The sequence below is a fragment of the Podarcis muralis genome, chromosome 10, assembly GCF_964188315.1.
Source record: "Podarcis muralis chromosome 10, rPodMur119.hap1.1, whole genome shotgun sequence".
Classification (NCBI taxonomy): Eukaryota; Metazoa; Chordata; class Lepidosauria; order Squamata; family Lacertidae; genus Podarcis; species Podarcis muralis.
In genome coordinates, this window is record NC_135664.1 from 42,167,290 (window position 1) to 42,184,010 (window position 16,721).

At 39.9% G+C, this 16,721-nt stretch overlaps 1 protein-coding gene across 5 annotated transcripts in view; it reads left to right on the forward strand.

Moving 5' to 3' along the window:
• LOC144328977 (uncharacterized) overlaps positions 1–16,437 on the forward strand; it is a 106,689-nt gene extending 90,252 nt beyond the window's left edge. For 3 of the 5 annotated variants that reach the window (XM_077934831.1, XM_077934830.1, XM_077934835.1), the window contains 4 exons: positions 387–485; positions 9,549–9,703; positions 9,794–10,026; positions 14,389–16,437. In XM_077934831.1, coding sequence (XP_077790957.1) covers positions 387–485; positions 9,549–9,623 — 174 coding nt within the window. In that variant the 3' untranslated portion in view covers positions 9,624–9,703; positions 9,794–10,026; positions 14,389–16,437. Of the gene's footprint in view, positions 1–386; positions 486–9,548; positions 9,704–9,793; positions 10,027–10,085; positions 10,306–14,388 lie in introns of those variants that run through there. The other 2 variants (XM_077934832.1, XM_077934833.1) reach the window with 2 other exon arrangements.
• The last annotated feature ends 284 nt before the right edge of the window (positions 16,438–16,721 follow it).

Here is a 16,721-nt window from a genome sequence, read left to right on the forward strand (position 1 = left end):
TCAGATTTTTTCTTGAGAAGACAGGATATATGGTATGTTGACTGTCTGCCGTGCCTCTCCTTTGTCTGTCTTTCGATAGCAAGTCAATAAAAATGATTAGAGTTGGCACCTCACAAAATGTACGCCCTTAAACCATGAAGCTATAATACTGTGAAGGATTTTCCCCCCTGACCTTTTCAAATTACGTCCAACCATCTGGGGAATTTCTCAGTGACTAGAGGTAATAAGGTCCAATCCTTTTTGCTAGTTGGCTTCAAATTCAGCTCCTCACAAGCCTTAATTTATCTATTCTTTTTATCTCGACCTTGGCATCTTTTCAATACTGTAATCCATGCATCTAATCTTGGTTGTGTTTCTCTTCCCACACCCCCTTCTTCCCCACTCAGGTTTTGCTGTACAATCAAACTGTGAAAACTACAGCCATGAAAGACCCTCCATTTATTGCATTCTCCAAAAAGATGATATTAGCATGGGAGGCTAAGCTGGTATGTTGCCTTTTGAGAGGCGCTTGTTGAATTTAATTAGTTTTTAGATTTCATCTCCAACCTGCATCTCAGTTCTTTGCCATCCTGGGTGATTTATGCTTCAGTTGCTTTCATTCTATAAAACTTTCTAAACTTAGCTGTGCTGTTGCACTCTGCAGATTATTAAGAAGTTGGGGCGAGTGGTGGTGGGGTGAATGAGTTTAAAAGTTATTTGTGTTAAATTGATTTCCCTTTAGTTATCAAACGTGATAGACACAATGGCCCGGTAAATAAGTGAGTCACCCAAGTGAAACACACAAACAGACAGCTGCTCTAGCCTTTTCTTTTTTTTAAGCTTCAATGAATAGAATAGAATAGAATAGAATAGAAGAATAGAATAGAAACTGGAAGTTAAGAACACATTTACCCAAAAATGTACAGAAGTCCCTGGAAGTTCTTAAGATAATAAAAGCTTACTTTGTGTTTTATCTAGCAAATATTCTTGCATTTCAGTTCAGAGATCTGTGCATGTAATCATCTGTCTACAGTATGTACATTGCTGATGCTAAATTAGACACCCGTTCCCACTTTGAGGCTCACTGGCCATGATGGCTGTGTTCTCCATCCAGTGCAGCATCCTGTTCGCACAGCAGGAAACCTGCAAGTAGGTTAGGAGCTCAATGGGACTCTTCCCACTTGTGTTCTCCAGCAACTGGTATTCAGAGACACACCATCTCTGATACTAGAGAATAAAGGTAAAAAAAGGTAAAGGACCCCTGGGCAGTCAAAGGCAACTAAGTCCAGTCAAAGGCAACTATGGGGTGCAGCGCTCATCTCGCTTCAGGCCAAGGGAGCCGGCGTTTGTCCACAGACAGCTTTCCGGGTCACGTGGCCAGCATGACTAAAATGCTTCTGGCATGATGGGACACCGTGACAAGCGCCAAAGTGCACAGAAATGCCATTTACCTTCCCTCCGCAGCAGTACCTATTTACCTACTTGCACTCACGTGCTTTCAAACTGCTAGGTTGGCAGAAGCTGGGACAGAGCAACAGGAGCTCACCCCGTTGCATGGTTTCGTACCATCAACCTTCTGATCAGCAAGCCCAAGAGGCTCAGTGGTTTAGGCCCCAGCATCCTTTTACCTTACTAGAGTACATTGCCATCATGCAGCCACTGATAACCTTATCGTCTATGAACTTGTCCAATCTGCTTTTAAAGTCATCCAAGATGTTGACCATTACTACATGTTGTAGTAGCTAGTTCTGAGTTCTGCCTAAACGTACTTCATCTCTTGCCACCAGCATTTCCCTTAAACTTGTTTGGGCAAGACTTCAGTTTTCTGAAGTAGTCCTTCGTACCTCAAATTATTTCCTTGACTCTCCTTGTTGACCATGCTGGCAACTTCTTGGCCTTAGTTGTAACTTTGCCCATCTGTGATATACATTGTAGCTTAGCTTCTGTTTATTGTGGTTTGAATAATCCTCAACCTTTTTTTTTTTTTTTTGGAGGAGGAGATTTTACTTTCTTGCTTTTCCCTTTCAGCTTCCTTTTTATTAATCCCCTCAGTTTTGAATCTTTTGAAATCAAATGTGACAGGATTGGACATTCACATCCCACAAATATTGAATTCGACAGTTCTGTGGGCACTATTTCTAATAGGTTCAACAGCACTTGCATTTAATACCAGGCAAACTACTAACACCATATTGGACCCAAATATGGATACAATCCAGCCAAACATAAGCCTTTTAAAATCTGATTGATCTCAGTCAGTGAAACTGAAATCAATAGGCTTAGAAGTGTTCCGTTTGTTTCTATTAGCACAGCCAGACATCCCTTTCATTCATCACAGCAACATCTGCATGACAAAGTTTCCATGGATTAGGCCATTGCACAGTTAGTCCTTGCTATCCGCTTGTGGTTCTTGACAGGAAATGATACATATGTGTATGTTATGTTTCCTTCACATCCTCTGTTCTGAATGTAGAGAAATGATGTTGATTCAGAAAATATCTAGAAGCCCCATAATACATTCCTGTCACTGAAAATGTGAACAACCTGACTTGTTGAGCACTTGTTGAACCAGATATGTGACTCCTACTGCTTTGTCACTTATTAATGGCTTAAGAAAAAAGGGCTGTTTATTAGATCTGGATTGTGTTGAGCTCGGGTTATGGCTGACTGAGGCAGGTCAAAGCACGGCAAAAGTGGAGAGGCAACAAGGTAAAATCAGTCCGTGGCCAGCAAGAGCAGGATTTCCTAGCTCTGATCAAAAAGGAAGCCTGACCCAGTGGCTTTTGTAGTACTTGGAGAATGCTATGTGACTAGCTGTAGCTTATTGTAATAAAGAGACTTCCATGCTTGTGAGACATTGCTTTTCCTATGTGTAACAATTACAGTGCAAATGATGACGGTGATGATGACAGGCAAAATCTAGTTGGTACAACTCTACATTGCCAATGTGATATTATACAAGTGTTGTTGTGCTCAGGACCTGCTTTTAGGATTCCCGTAGGCATCTGGTTAGCCGCTGTGAGAGTAGGATGTTGGAATCGATGGGCAATTGGCCTGATCTAGAAGGCTCTTCTGTTCTTGTGTTCTCAATTAATTGCAGCAAAATCATGATTTCTGGAAGATGTATTCTATTCCACAGGGGTGGCACATCCCATTTTACTGCTTGAGGTGAAATAGGAAGTGCCGTCCCTCCCTGCTGCCACTACCACCTCACCTGCTGCGCTGCCTCCATCACCAGTTCTCCGTCGGCTGAAGAGGTGGCAGGGAAGCGGAGATGCCACTTTGTGGTTGGACTGGGTCTGCTACTCCAACCCTGCCAGGGGCATTGGTGTGTCAAAACAGATTTATGAGCAAACGAAGCTACCACAGGCAGTCCATTGGTCCTGGTAGCTTGAAAGAAGTGTTGTTAGCTCTGGGTCTTTGGTGCCAAGCCCTGGATCTTCTGCCCCTTCCACCCATACTTTAAAAAACAACAACACATTTTAATAACTTTGCTTACAGAGTAGTTGGGGACTTTGGGGGATTCCAATTCCAGTGAGATTCCATACACCTTCTCTCTTAATTTTCCCAGAAGTATAGTATATATTTATGCAGACTTGTGTTATGGGTCTGTGTCCCAAGTCTTTTAAGCACCTACTAACTCCCTTGAAACTTGGTATTGTGCACTGTGGCAGGCAGCATCTCTCCAATGATCTAAAACAGAAAATAACCCTTTCGAGGTATATTATCAGAAATCCTAGCTCTCCAATTTTCATCATGCCTACACCGCAATGTGCATGCAAACCCCATTAAACCTTTGATAGGCACCCTTATTCAGAAAGAACCACAGTCATTGCACAAAATGGGTTGCACTTTGCCAAATCTGGAGTGAAGTCATTTTTAAATTATTTTGTACTATAATTTTTAAAGGTGTCTTCCAATGGTTTAATTCATCACCTTTTATGTCAATTGGTATTGATTGCCTTGTTCAGTTAGGCATGTCCACATGTACATAATAGCGCTTCTTAGCTCATTTTTAAATTAGACCACCTACATGCTATTACTTATTCCTTTGACCTCTTGTACCAGCACACAGGTGCTGAGACTGGGGTGTGTGTGTGTCTATGATGTTTCACTGACACTAAAGACCAGGTACACTGTCAGCATTTCAAAACACAACATTACCTGGCACAGTTGTTAGCGACCACGCTTTAAGACTTTCATTTCGATGTAAGCTCATTTCCAAAATCATTGTCTTTCTTAATGAGCCTGATCTTTCATAAAACACAAAGAATATCATCAAGTAACCGTGTTCAAAAGGTAAATGGTCCATGTTTGCTCATGCTGTCTTCTTTCATTATAATTTCTTTATAGTCCAAAGTGTGTTACCCTGTTTTAAAAAAATGAGCATTGCCACAGAGGAAATGAAGTGTCCAATTATCTTCCTTAGCGAACCGTGACTGCAGATTTCTGTGTCTTTGTCCCCTTTTGTCTGAAGAATAAGTCTTTCCTCCACTTTAGATTGCTGTAATCACGTATTTGGGTGGAATGAAATAAGATACCTGGTATCTTAGCAAGGAGGGGTCTTAGCTCAGTGGCAGAGCTTTGCAGACAGAAGGTCCATGGTTCAATTCTTTGTATGTCCAGATTTAGTTGGAAGAGAGCTTTGTAGGAAATCCTACAGAGCTGATGCCAATCAGCATAGACAGCATTGAGCGTTCCTAGGTTATAATATTCAATATGATCATACATCGTATTTGGACCCCTCCAGCTACAGAAACAGGTGCTTTTTCCACTCGCCATGCAATACCCATTTCCAATGCTAGGTTGAGCCCTAGAAGAAGAAGAAGAGCATTAATAAAATTAATAAAAGAAATGGATGTGTGGGGAGCAACTTTGCTCACCTCTTAGCAGCCACAACCAGCTCCCTACATAACTTGAGCTTCTAAGGTAGAAGCTGTAACCTCCAGGCAGATTCAGCCCCAGCAACTGTTTAGAAATAAAGCAGCACTAAGTGAAAGCTAGATGGTATAAGCACATCCTGCAAGTACAGCCGCTAAAGCAGTCTCCTTCCTTGTTTAATAGCTGTCACTGCTCTGCTAAAGTGTGCTGGCTTTAATTCAACACATTTGAAACTTCTTTAGCTATAATGAAATCCCATTTCTAAAATGATGTCTGCATGGGAAGTTCCTTCACTCCTTGCCCAATGCTTTCATGCTACCAGAAATGTGGTGTCCCATAAGTGTAGTGGAATGTAAGAGTCTATATAGGAAGCTGCCTTATATTGAGTCAGGCCACTGGTCAGTCCAGCTCAGGGTTATGTAAACTAAATGGAAGCAAGTCTCCAGGATTTCAGACATAGATCTCTCTCATCCCTACCTGGAGATGCTGGGGATTTGGGGACTGAAAACTGTTATGTAGTAAGCTTAGATCCTAGAATAATAGGCAAGTAGGATCCTAGAATGCAACAACTGATTGGCTTGCAGGAGAAGACCAATCAGGCTCCAGGAAGAAGTTAATCAGCCTATTAGGCTGGTAGGATCGTAGAATGCAACAACTGACTGGCCTGCAGGAAAAGACCAATCAGGCTCCAGGAGGGAAGCAGAATCAGCCAATCACAATGGGACTCATTGTGTAAATAATGTATATAAAAGCCTGAGGCTTGGGGGGGGGGTGTAATTCAATCACCGTTTTACAAGCTGCAATAAACAGCAGGAAATTACTACAGGACTCCGAGTATATTTCAAAAACCTTCTGCATGCAAAGCAGATGCTTTGCCACTCAGCTATAGCCCTTCCCCAGAGGTGCATGGCTTGCATTCAAGTGGCCACAAGTTCAGTCCCCGTCACCTCCATTTAAAACTGGCCCAGGACCCAGCAGCAGTGGTTGGGCTTAGTATAGGGTAGCTTTGTGTGACTGTATTAGGGGAGTGGACCTACTCAGTGGTACATACTTTGCATGTATATGCTCCCAGATTCAGAGCTCATTTAAAGAATCTCAGGGCCAGGAAACACATCTGCATGAGTTTATTTATAGTAAGCCCGCAACTTCCATGGGGGTTATGTTCCGGGAATCACACCTAAAGCCAAAATCGTGTATAATCAGCACCCATTGGGTTCATTGACAGCCAGGATTGCCAAAGTCATTTTCTCTTGAACTCCACCCACTTTCTGTCCCCTTTTAATTTTTTAAATATTTATTTACACACATGTAAAGCTGAATGGGAACAAATTAATTGTGAGTACGTTGCCGGCTTATTGTATAATAGTTTTATACAACCCTTCATTAAATTTGATTCTAAGGTGGTTTAAATTGCTAAAAGTACGGTATAATCCACAGTGAAATCAGATTTTAAAACTACTTCAGATACTGTGGTGAATAAAGAGCAGGTACCATAATAAGGCAGGTATGGAAAACTGCCTTCAGCCCAAAGATTGCATTTTCCGATGGTCAACCTTTGCCGTGGGGCACATGTCACTGGTGGGTGGGGCTAGAGGCAAAAGTGGGAGGCTGTATTTGACCCCTGGGTCTTAGGTTCTCCACTCCTGTCTTAAGGGGCTGCAAGACTCTTTTTGGGAGGTTTGAGGACCCTTGAACCAATGGTTTTACTTAGCCTTAGGTAGCCTTATATGTTCAGGTAATCAGTGCTTGCCTTGAACTACTGGGGAGATTGCTGCAAGGGCATCATCTTTCTGTGTCACATACGTGATGATGATGATGATAATAATGCCCCACCTATCTGGCTAAGTTTCCCCAGCCGCAGCCCCTGTTTGCTATAGTCTTCCTGCACCTGTAGATAATAACTTGGAATTTCGAAAAACTACTATTACACCTACAAACCTCACAACAGCACCCTTGTCGTGCCAGCAAATACACATTGCGCAAATATTTGGGCTGCCAGATATACATATTCTACTGCTCTTTATGTGGAACAATTTAGTCATCTTAGGACTCTGCCCATGAGATTGGCTTGCCCATCTAATAAAAACTTACAGACACCCACTGTTTTCTACCCATAACCTAAGAATAAAAAGGCCTCTTTGCAGCAGCACGTTTGAATGTCATTGTAATGTCACCACTGTTAGCTGCATTTATGTATCTTTTTACAAGGATGTGCTTTGGGAGAAAATGCAGACAGCATCACTTATAATAGATGGCTCATTTGTAATTCTGCAAGCAATAAATCCAAAGTAATGTTATAATTTTGAATTCAGACAAGATTTCTGGACTGTGCCACACTACTAGAGCTGTGTGTTTTTTTAACTACATATTTTTAATATTCAGAATTACATTTAAATAGTAATGCTTCAGGTAAGAACTGCCTTAATAATTTGAACTCTCCCTCCACTCTTACTTTTTTTAAAGTACCGAAGGCATTGAAACTGAACTTGAAATTATAGAAGGGATTGCACATTCATTCATTCCTGCAGTTTCTGACATCTCAGTTTGAACATTGCCTTTCATACTACAATGCATGTGGGGAAGTCTAAATATATGATCCATTGATACTAATATTTTGCATTAAAGTCTTAGTATTTTATAACAAAATGTATAATTCCACTGTTGTTACAGTGATATCCTTTGTGCGTAGTAAAGTGAAGTATCCAAAACCACTTTTGCATTACTAGAATTTAGTTTTGCAGTCAGTTATATTTGTCATTAAGTAGGATTGCCATATGTCTGGGAAAATGTGGACATGTCCTCTTTTGGGGGGCCAATGTGCCCCCTGGCAGATTTTAAAATGTACTTATGGGACCGCCTGTCCTGGTATGCCCTGTGGAGGACCTTACGGTCCCCAAATAATAATATCTTGGAGGTCCTAGGCCTCAAGGAGGTTAAACTGGTCTCAACCAGGGCCAGGGTCTTTTCGGCTTTAGCCCCAGCCTGGTGGAACGCTCTATTGCAGGAGACCAGGGCCCTGCGGGAGTTGATATCTTTCCGCAGGGCCTGCAAGATGGAGCTGTTCTGCCTGACCTTTGGTCCAGGCCCAGTTTGACCCCCCTCTATGGGATCCTGTAAGTTACCTCTTTGGCCCTTTTATCGGTTCATCTGGGACCAACATGGATAGCTGGCCCTGATATATACTTGAGGTTCCCGACCCCTGTGGTTGTAATTTCATGGACAGTCATTTAATTTTATCCTGATTCTAATTTTTAAGCTGTATTTTAATCAATTGTTAAAATCAATAAATCAGTAATCAGTAATCAATAAATTACTTGAGGGGGCTGTCTCCCCAAAGCTGATGTGCATTGCCATTCAAATGGTGTGTGAGAGCTGTATTTTGTTATCAATTATGTGGGGCAGGGCTTGCCTTCCATATTTTATTCAAGTTGGTGCCTCTGTAACACAGCGTCTCACTCCTCAGAGTTTTGGAGACCCGTAATGGAAGAGCTGTTTGGCTAAATGATGCAAGTTGGCTTTGTCTGAAAATTCTGTGCAGCAGACTCATTAAATGAACTTGAGCATAGAAAGTTTACATTCATGAAATGATCTTAACATCCTTTCACCAAGGCATCCTGGATTAAAACTACGGTACATTGAAGTGCTTTGCAGTTTAAGGAATTAGTGTTTTAATTGCATTGTTTAACCAATTAACTCAGCCTCAGTGTTTAATAATGTATTACAGGAAATAGTAAGTGAGACTTGTGGGCATAGGGCGGTATATAAATTCAATAAATAATTATGATAATAAGTCCAATAACTGGTATTTTTTTCTCCTTCTTTGCTGTGTTATAGTATTCCATTTGTTCTAAGTATATATTTACTTGCATACATGGATCTAGAGAGAAATCAGAGGCAATTATTACCAACAGATAATGCTAAAAAACTTACTACTAAGAAATTCTAGAATATATATATATATATATATATATTCCTAGAAAATTAATAATTATAACAGAGCTAAATTTTCGGATGAAAAGGTTATGATGACATCATAACCAACTACTCATGATAGTCTGAGCTGTTAATGAAAATCCAAACCTAGCCATCCTATTCAGGATATTTATTTGTTTTTATAGCTGCATCTCTATTGTCTGGTGCTATTTCCGAAGATTAGTCCATCCAATCATCATAATCAGTCATCTATTTTCCTACAGCAAAAAAGAAAATATTTCTTTATTTTTTTTATTGAAAATACTGTTTTATCGAACAAAAAGAAAATTATGTTTGCATTGGCAAACAGACAACAACAAAACCTTAAGAGATTTGCTTGGCATTGCAAATTAATAGTGAAAAACAGAAGAATTATAATTAGAAAGGGAAATAACTTTCCTTTTTCATATACTTTGTGTGTTTGGGCGGGCGAGTGTGTGTGTGTGTGTGTGTGTGTGTGTGTGTGTGTGTGTGTTCTTAGAAAATAATGTAATTCAGGCTGAGGAGAATTACCGCCTAGCAGATTCTATTTATCTGTAGCTTAAAAAGCAGCTGCGTTTTTCTAAAAACCAATGAATGTGGCAGTCCTACTTAAAGGTAGAAGAAAAAGAACACCCCTTGTTTTGTAATAAGGGGATTTTCAATTTAAAAGCGAGAGAGGGCCTGTTGTGTGAAGTATGGTTATTACATTCATTGTATTCTATCTCACCCACCAGGAGGCTAATAATGAAGGAGTCAGTAAAGGAGGCCAGTGCCATGGGGGTTATCTCACAGTCCCAGATGATGGCTAAGTTGAAGAAGGCAGAATCGCTTTTGGATGACATTCAGGTCTGAATGATGGTTTAGAGAAGAAAAGGCTATTCTTTCCAAGGTAAACAGTCCATTTCATCTGTCGGCTGTATATATTGGTCTAAAATATGTTTATATAGATATCTGTAAAATTTACTTTTATCACTTTCAGGTTTTTTTCTTTCCGTGTGACAGTGAGCTTTCCGCAATGTATTTCTGAGACAAAAGATGCACTACGGACTCAGCCACACCTAAAGGGAAGCTTTGAAAGAATTGCCAGGTTCACTTTTAATAATGAGATAAAAAATTGCCCACATGGAGTCAGCAGAAAATGAACCAGTGGCAGGCCTGCTGCAAATAATTCCAGCCAGGGCCAAGAGACTAGTTGAAAAATGACTTCATGAGGTGAATATCCTTAGTTCTTACTTACGGTTTTGTAACCATGCAATCATTTTCTCTTTTAGGAGCCATGAATGAAAGCGTATTTCAGCACAAGCGCATCTCCACGCTAAATGGCCCTCTGAACATTTGTCATTTGTGTTGAGTCCGTTGACAGACCAGCTATCCTTATTGCTGTTATTTATGACAACTAGTTTAATATATGTAAATAGGCACAAATAGCCGTCAAAAGGCTCCCAGAGTGGGAGACGTAATAAATGTGTGTGTCTGAAGCATCTATGTGAATGTGTGTCCGTGTCTTTGTTTGTCTCCTTGCTTCCTTGTGGCAATTTTGTCATCCTTCGTAGCTTACATTTTTCAAAGGGAGATGCTTAGAGATGCACATTGTGGTTTCAATTCTTCCTAAAACAAGTTAAATATATGAACATATTTAACTTGGGTTCTGTAACTAAACTTTAATTTCCCATACATGTATGCTTAAGGCGACACAACTGGCATACATGGTGATATGTTAAGCATTACTCTCTGGGCCCCTCCAACAAATGAATAATCAGTTTTCAGTGCAAACTAAGCTTGAGAATCAATCTGTCATTGGGTCGTAGCCACTTTTGCTTTATTTTGCCCCATAAACAAACACATAATCAAAACAAGTTTTCTGAAATATCTAACCCCAAACCCTTTTGTCAGTGCTATTCATTTTCTTTTTTCCTTTTTATCAGACATGCAGCCTTCCCTTTTAAAAAATGGAAAAATTGGAGTCTGGGCTTCCTCCCTGCTGAACGTCCTGTAGCTCGTTGCTTTCCTCTTTTTCATTTCAGGCTGTCAGCCAACAAGGGAGTGCAGCTGAGACAAACAATTTCCTTCTTCCACAAATAAAGGCTGCCATGCAATGCAAAAAGCACTGAAAGAAAACTTTCAACCCAAGGCTGTGTTTCTTAAGAAGACTCCCAAGAATGAAAGGATTGATCTGGCCCCAAGCCAATTTTGTTACGTGAATTTTGTTTGGCTAAGCAAGAGCACAATAGTGGGGGGAGGAAAAAACCCCTCTCTACTCCTCTCATTCCTACCTTGCCAAAAAAAAAGTTTCATGACTCTGTTTCCCACATATTGGAGCCATGTGATATCACCATGCCAACCTAGCATTAATCTTCCCCAAAATGGCTGTTTCAAAAGAAAGAAGGCCGCAGCTTAACTTGCAACGCCCTGAAATTCAAAGCTGAATTAGGAACAGTGGGCATAATTAGGCCAAACTTTAACCACGTCCTGCTGATTTCGATGAAAAAGTTAATTATGTGCTTCTGTTTCTCCTGTTTATATCAAAGGGTTTAGAAGTACTTAACTTGGACGATTTGGCCCATTTTCCCTCTTATTTTCGAAAGACTGGTTGTCAAAAGAAGATAGGCAAGAATTTTTTTTAAGCACAGGGACTCCTATAATCTGTAGTCTCACAGAACTAGCCATGTGCAACAACCACTGGGCATAAGGCAGTTGCGTATCCCCATCATAAAAAAGACACATCCATCCAATTGACTGGGTTACAGATGAACATCACAATAAAGGTGCAGATGTATAGGCAGATGGGCATTGCAATCCTCATAGAGTGAGCACAAGAAGGCTTATTTCCTGTTGGATTGAGTCAGCTACGAAAGGGAGAGATGATTAAGGCTGCTTGAGTTGTGTATGTCAACATACATGAAGTGGCATATAACATAATTGAACATGCTTGTTTTGTATTGATATTAGTATTATAGTATATTTTTATCCCAATATGATACTGTATTTGTTGCCATTGCCCCCACAACCTGAGAGATAAAAAGGTAAATGAGTAGCTATTTACATTTTAATATATGTCATTTAAAACTCACCTAAAACACACTGGAAGGTTTGGGAGTGCATTAATCTGGACCCAATTAGCGTCTTTTTGTCCCTCAAAAGTGCAACCTGAGATTAATGAATATAAACTAGAGTTTCATATACAGTTTTTAAATCATTTGCATGTTTTATGCATGATAATTTAATTTATTTATGCACCTCCTTTCATTTATGGGTTTCACTTATGCTAAGCATAGGGTGCTAGACAAGAATAGGTTTGATAGGCAGCCAGAGAATAGTAATAGGTAAATAAAATAGAGGAGGCTTTCAGTGGTAATCATTAGCTGCAAATTAAAATTAATCCTAACATCAGGTGGTTTTTTTGGTTAAGGTTCACATTAGCTATTTTCTTTATCATATTGATTTTAGCCTTGTGTGGCATATCAGATATTCTTATCAGGTATCTGAAGAAGTGTGCATGCACACGAAAGCTCATACCAAGAACTAACTTAGTTGGTCTTTAAGGTGCTACTGGAAGGAATTTTTTTTGTTCATATATTCTTTAGTTTATGAACAAATGTGGAAGCAAATTTATTTTCAAAAGGCTTTGAATTTGTGATAGGTTCTCTTATTGACAATTCAATGACCCTAGAGACTTGTGTTTCAATTTGGCCAATTAGTGGGAATATGAAGACTAGTAATTTCATCTATGTAATACTGTACTGCATTAGTCCCAGGTCCTATGGATTCCTAGCTTGATTTGGAAATAACAGTACACGATCATTTCTTCACTGGCTGATAGAAATGTGACTGTGGGTAGGTGGTAGATTAAGTCTGGTTTGGGATATAGTTAGATCCAGAGAAAGGTTTGCCTTTCAGTTTGTGGCCTTGAGTTTTGCAGCACTGGTACTGACATCACCATATTACCAGCTCCCTGTTAATCTGAGATGCTTTACTGTGCCTATAGTGATGTTGTCTGTTCTCACCCCAACCCTGAAAGCAAATGGCAACATCAGGAAAATACAGTGGGGAAGGCTGAAAGGATTCTTAAAAGTTTCCAAGGCAATGTTCATAGTTCCCTTGTCTTTTGTACGTGTTCAAAGATGTCTGTTCCAGTGCTATTTTCTGTGGTGTCCTGTCTATTCAGTGGATTCAATGGCTGTGTGTTGTGACTGTCCCCCCAATCTGTTTAGCTAGCAACCTCTCTGAAGTCTAAATTGCTGTTAATTTGTGATGTAACCATTGTGGAGTGTATGTTTTTTAATCATTGAAATGCAGTTTTAAAATGTTGAGCAATGTAGCATGAAATTCTCAGTTAGTTTGGAAATGGTTGTGAAATCATGTGAAGAAAATCAGTATTGCTTCTGACCAAGATAAATTCACTTTAGTGTTTTATGGCTTTTTATTCCTATGTGATAGTAATAAAGTCTCATGTAGGGATGGAAGCCATGAAATACATTGTGAAAAATCATCAACTAAGATGAGCCATCAGAATAGAATTGTAGTAGCAGAGCTGCTAACGATTATTGGAAAATGATGTAGTATGTTGTGTTGTTGACTTCCACGCTTGCACTGTTTCTTCATTGCCTCACCCTTAGAGTTTGAAGGATAAGGGAGCTAGTTTCTCACAAGATAATTCATCTTTTGAGCCAGCATCCAAGTCTTATCTTTTAATACATTTTTTAATTTTTTTGTTATTAAACACAACACTGTGCATGAAACACTGAATTATGTGAGTTATAAAATAAACAAAACAAATTAAATTCTATTGCTTTATGAGGAGGTCCAGGTTTCTTTACTCCCATACTCAGAAAATGATCCTCTAAACCAGAAGACAAGCTTTAGTCTCAATATTGTGCGCTGGCATGTTTTTTCCTCAAAGCGTGTGCTGTTCCTTTTCCTTTCCTGACATGAATTCTGGGAAACTTGCAGGCTGATCCATTAGGGCAGATGGGGAACTGCCCAACCAACCTCAGTCTGCCCATAACCATCCCTCACCTGCCTGCCAGGGGTTGCCACTGGCTGTCAGTTTCCTCCGCCTTAATCTCAGTGTTCCCCTTGTAGACCTCTGTCCATAATTGGCTCTCATTCCACCTACTGTTGACCTCCCTGCCTTCTGCTCTGTTAGACCCAGTGTGCATGAGTCACCACTGCGGACTAGTATAGTTGTGGGACAGGGGAGCAGTGCCATGGGAAGCAGTTGACAACCACATTCCTGTGCTCCTTTACAAACATGATTGCAGTGATATGGTACCTCAGCCATGCCACCGGGGCTTCTACACTGCCAAGAGTCTGCCTGGATACACTCTATTTACTCAGCATCATTAGCCTTGTGTATATCATTTTCTTTTTTTGTTAGTATTTGGGGGACTATTAAGCAACGGTGTTACAGTGCTGTCATTTATTTTATTTTATTTTATTATTTATGCATCTATTATTTCTCTGTCTTTCCTCCCCGCAAAGTTAAATTTAATAAAACTCACTTTTATCGTTTTCTGTTCCTCTTAAAAACAACAAATCTGACTTTCTCTTTTATCTCCACATCTCTTTCCCTAGTTGACTGTTCTGATGATGCAGCCCCAACAAGAGAAATAAGGGTTTTCCACTGCATGGCACACACAATTTAGGACGAAGTTAAATGACAAGCTGAATGCATGATTACGATTGCATGTCATGGAGAGGTCCTAATCTGCATCAGAACTGGGGCATGGGAGAGAAACCGCCAAGGACATAAATAACAGCTCCCTTCTTTTAGGGGGTGGGGAAGCTACGAATCAGGACAATGACATGGGAGAAAATAACACCACAGTCTCAACTCAGATAAGGGCTTCCTATAACTTCAGTCACATGTGTTGCCTAAAGTTTGTCCCTTAGATTAATTTTAAAGTATCACTTGTTTGAATAAAACAATTCACAAGTTTAAAAGTAAACTGAACCACAGTTTGAGGTTGATCACTGTATGAACGACACCATGTTTTACACATTTATTGGATGAGATTTGATGATAGCAAAGTACTCTGGGGGAGCCATGGTTGCAATAGCCATAAAATTGTCTTAGGAGTATGATCATGAGTCCTTTAGAGTTGAGGGGTTGATTTGAGTCCTATGAAATGCAGTGGCATGGTTGAGTTTCTTCATATGTAATATTCCCCATGCCTGAGGAGGCACTGTCTGTTTCTACTTAGATTCAGAAGCTCCTCCTGCAATCAGTTTTTCTAATCCCATCCCACAATGGTGAATGTTAAACAATGACTATCTTTTCCATGTCTGCAACTGCAGAGGGGCCCAGAGCTGTGGAAAGTTTTGGAGGAATGAAGATATTTCCATAAGAGTGGATTAGAAGATTTCATCCCTTTCTACTTACCTTTGTGAAAGTCGAATGTGGAGATTCTCAAGCTGTTTCTTTCTTAATTTAGGGCTACTGGGTCTCAATCAAAAGCTGAGAAGAATTGCTCCTATTCAGTGGATTGGGTTTTATTTGCAGATGAATGGATGATCTACCACAAACTCAGTACCCAAGGATGCAGTCAAGAGTCTCATCTACTCAAACATTTTGCTGCTCATCTGTGAAGTAGCCCATGTCCATAACAACTAAAACATAATGGTCCTTTGCAACTAGTACACCAACTAATTTGCACTTGGACTTTGTGGCAGAAAATCTACATGTAACAACACCTGTCCCTTAACTAGTACATGGCATTTTTATTGTGTTAAATAGTGGGCATGAATACACTAGGTGGACTGACCAGTGTGCAGGTGGGGAAGGGCAGGTAAGGATGGGGAAATGTGAGAAATTACACACACTAATGTATTCTTCTTCTTCTGATGATGATGATGATTATTAATCGGTATGCCACCCTTCATCCAAAGCTCACAGCATGGTTTACAACTTAAAACCACAAAAATACATACCATGACAACACAATACCCCATACACCTCCTCACATCCCATTTCATTACTAAAAAGGATCTATCAAGCTGGTAAGGTTGAATTCTGACTGTATTAGCTGTGGAACAGTGTTTTCTGCTTTGATACTTTATTGGGGAGATTAAGCTGAATGGTGGGAGATGCAGTGCGCAACTTCACAGTAGTACAACATTACAGTGGAATTCATTTCCACATCATGGGAGTGATGGGCACAAACTTAAAGGGGGTAAATTCATGGACAATAAGCTTATCTATCTATGGCTAGTAGTCATGATGGCTATAGACTATGTCCTGTATATGGCAGTGTGCTGCTGAATACCAGGTCCTGGGCAGGACAAATGCTGCTGTATTCATGTCTTTCTTGTGGGTCTCCCGTAATCTAGTTCACTGTGGGAAAGTAGATGCTGGACTAGATAGATCTTTGGTTTGATATTATGTTCTTAGGACTCAGCACATCTTTGGATTGAAAGAGGCCCAACTTTCAACAGTCTGCTACAAGTGCAACCTAAAAGGTCCTGCATATGTATGAAAACACCAAAAACAGAAATAGCATGGCAATGCATACTAGTTGAATCAGTAGCACTGTTTCCTATGTCATGACGTAAAAAATGTTTGTTTCACATAATATCAACTCGACATTGTGGAGAATGAAAAGCATTTATGCCAGTGGACTTGGTCTCACTGAAAGTAACTTTTTTGCAAATTTTATGGAATGGCTGCATTAAAAAAAATGTTTTGGAAAATGAATCCTGTACAATAAATCATTGGGTTTTTATTGACAAGCAGGATGATGTAACAAAACTTTGTAAAGTGCTGTAAATTTCTAGAAAAACAATTTTACATATACCCCCAAAGGACAAAAAAATTCTCAGTATGTCAGAAGCTGCTGAAAATTACCTTGCTTATCTCATCTAATAAATTTTGCCTGTTCACTACATAATAGAGTTGTGTGTTTTTGTTT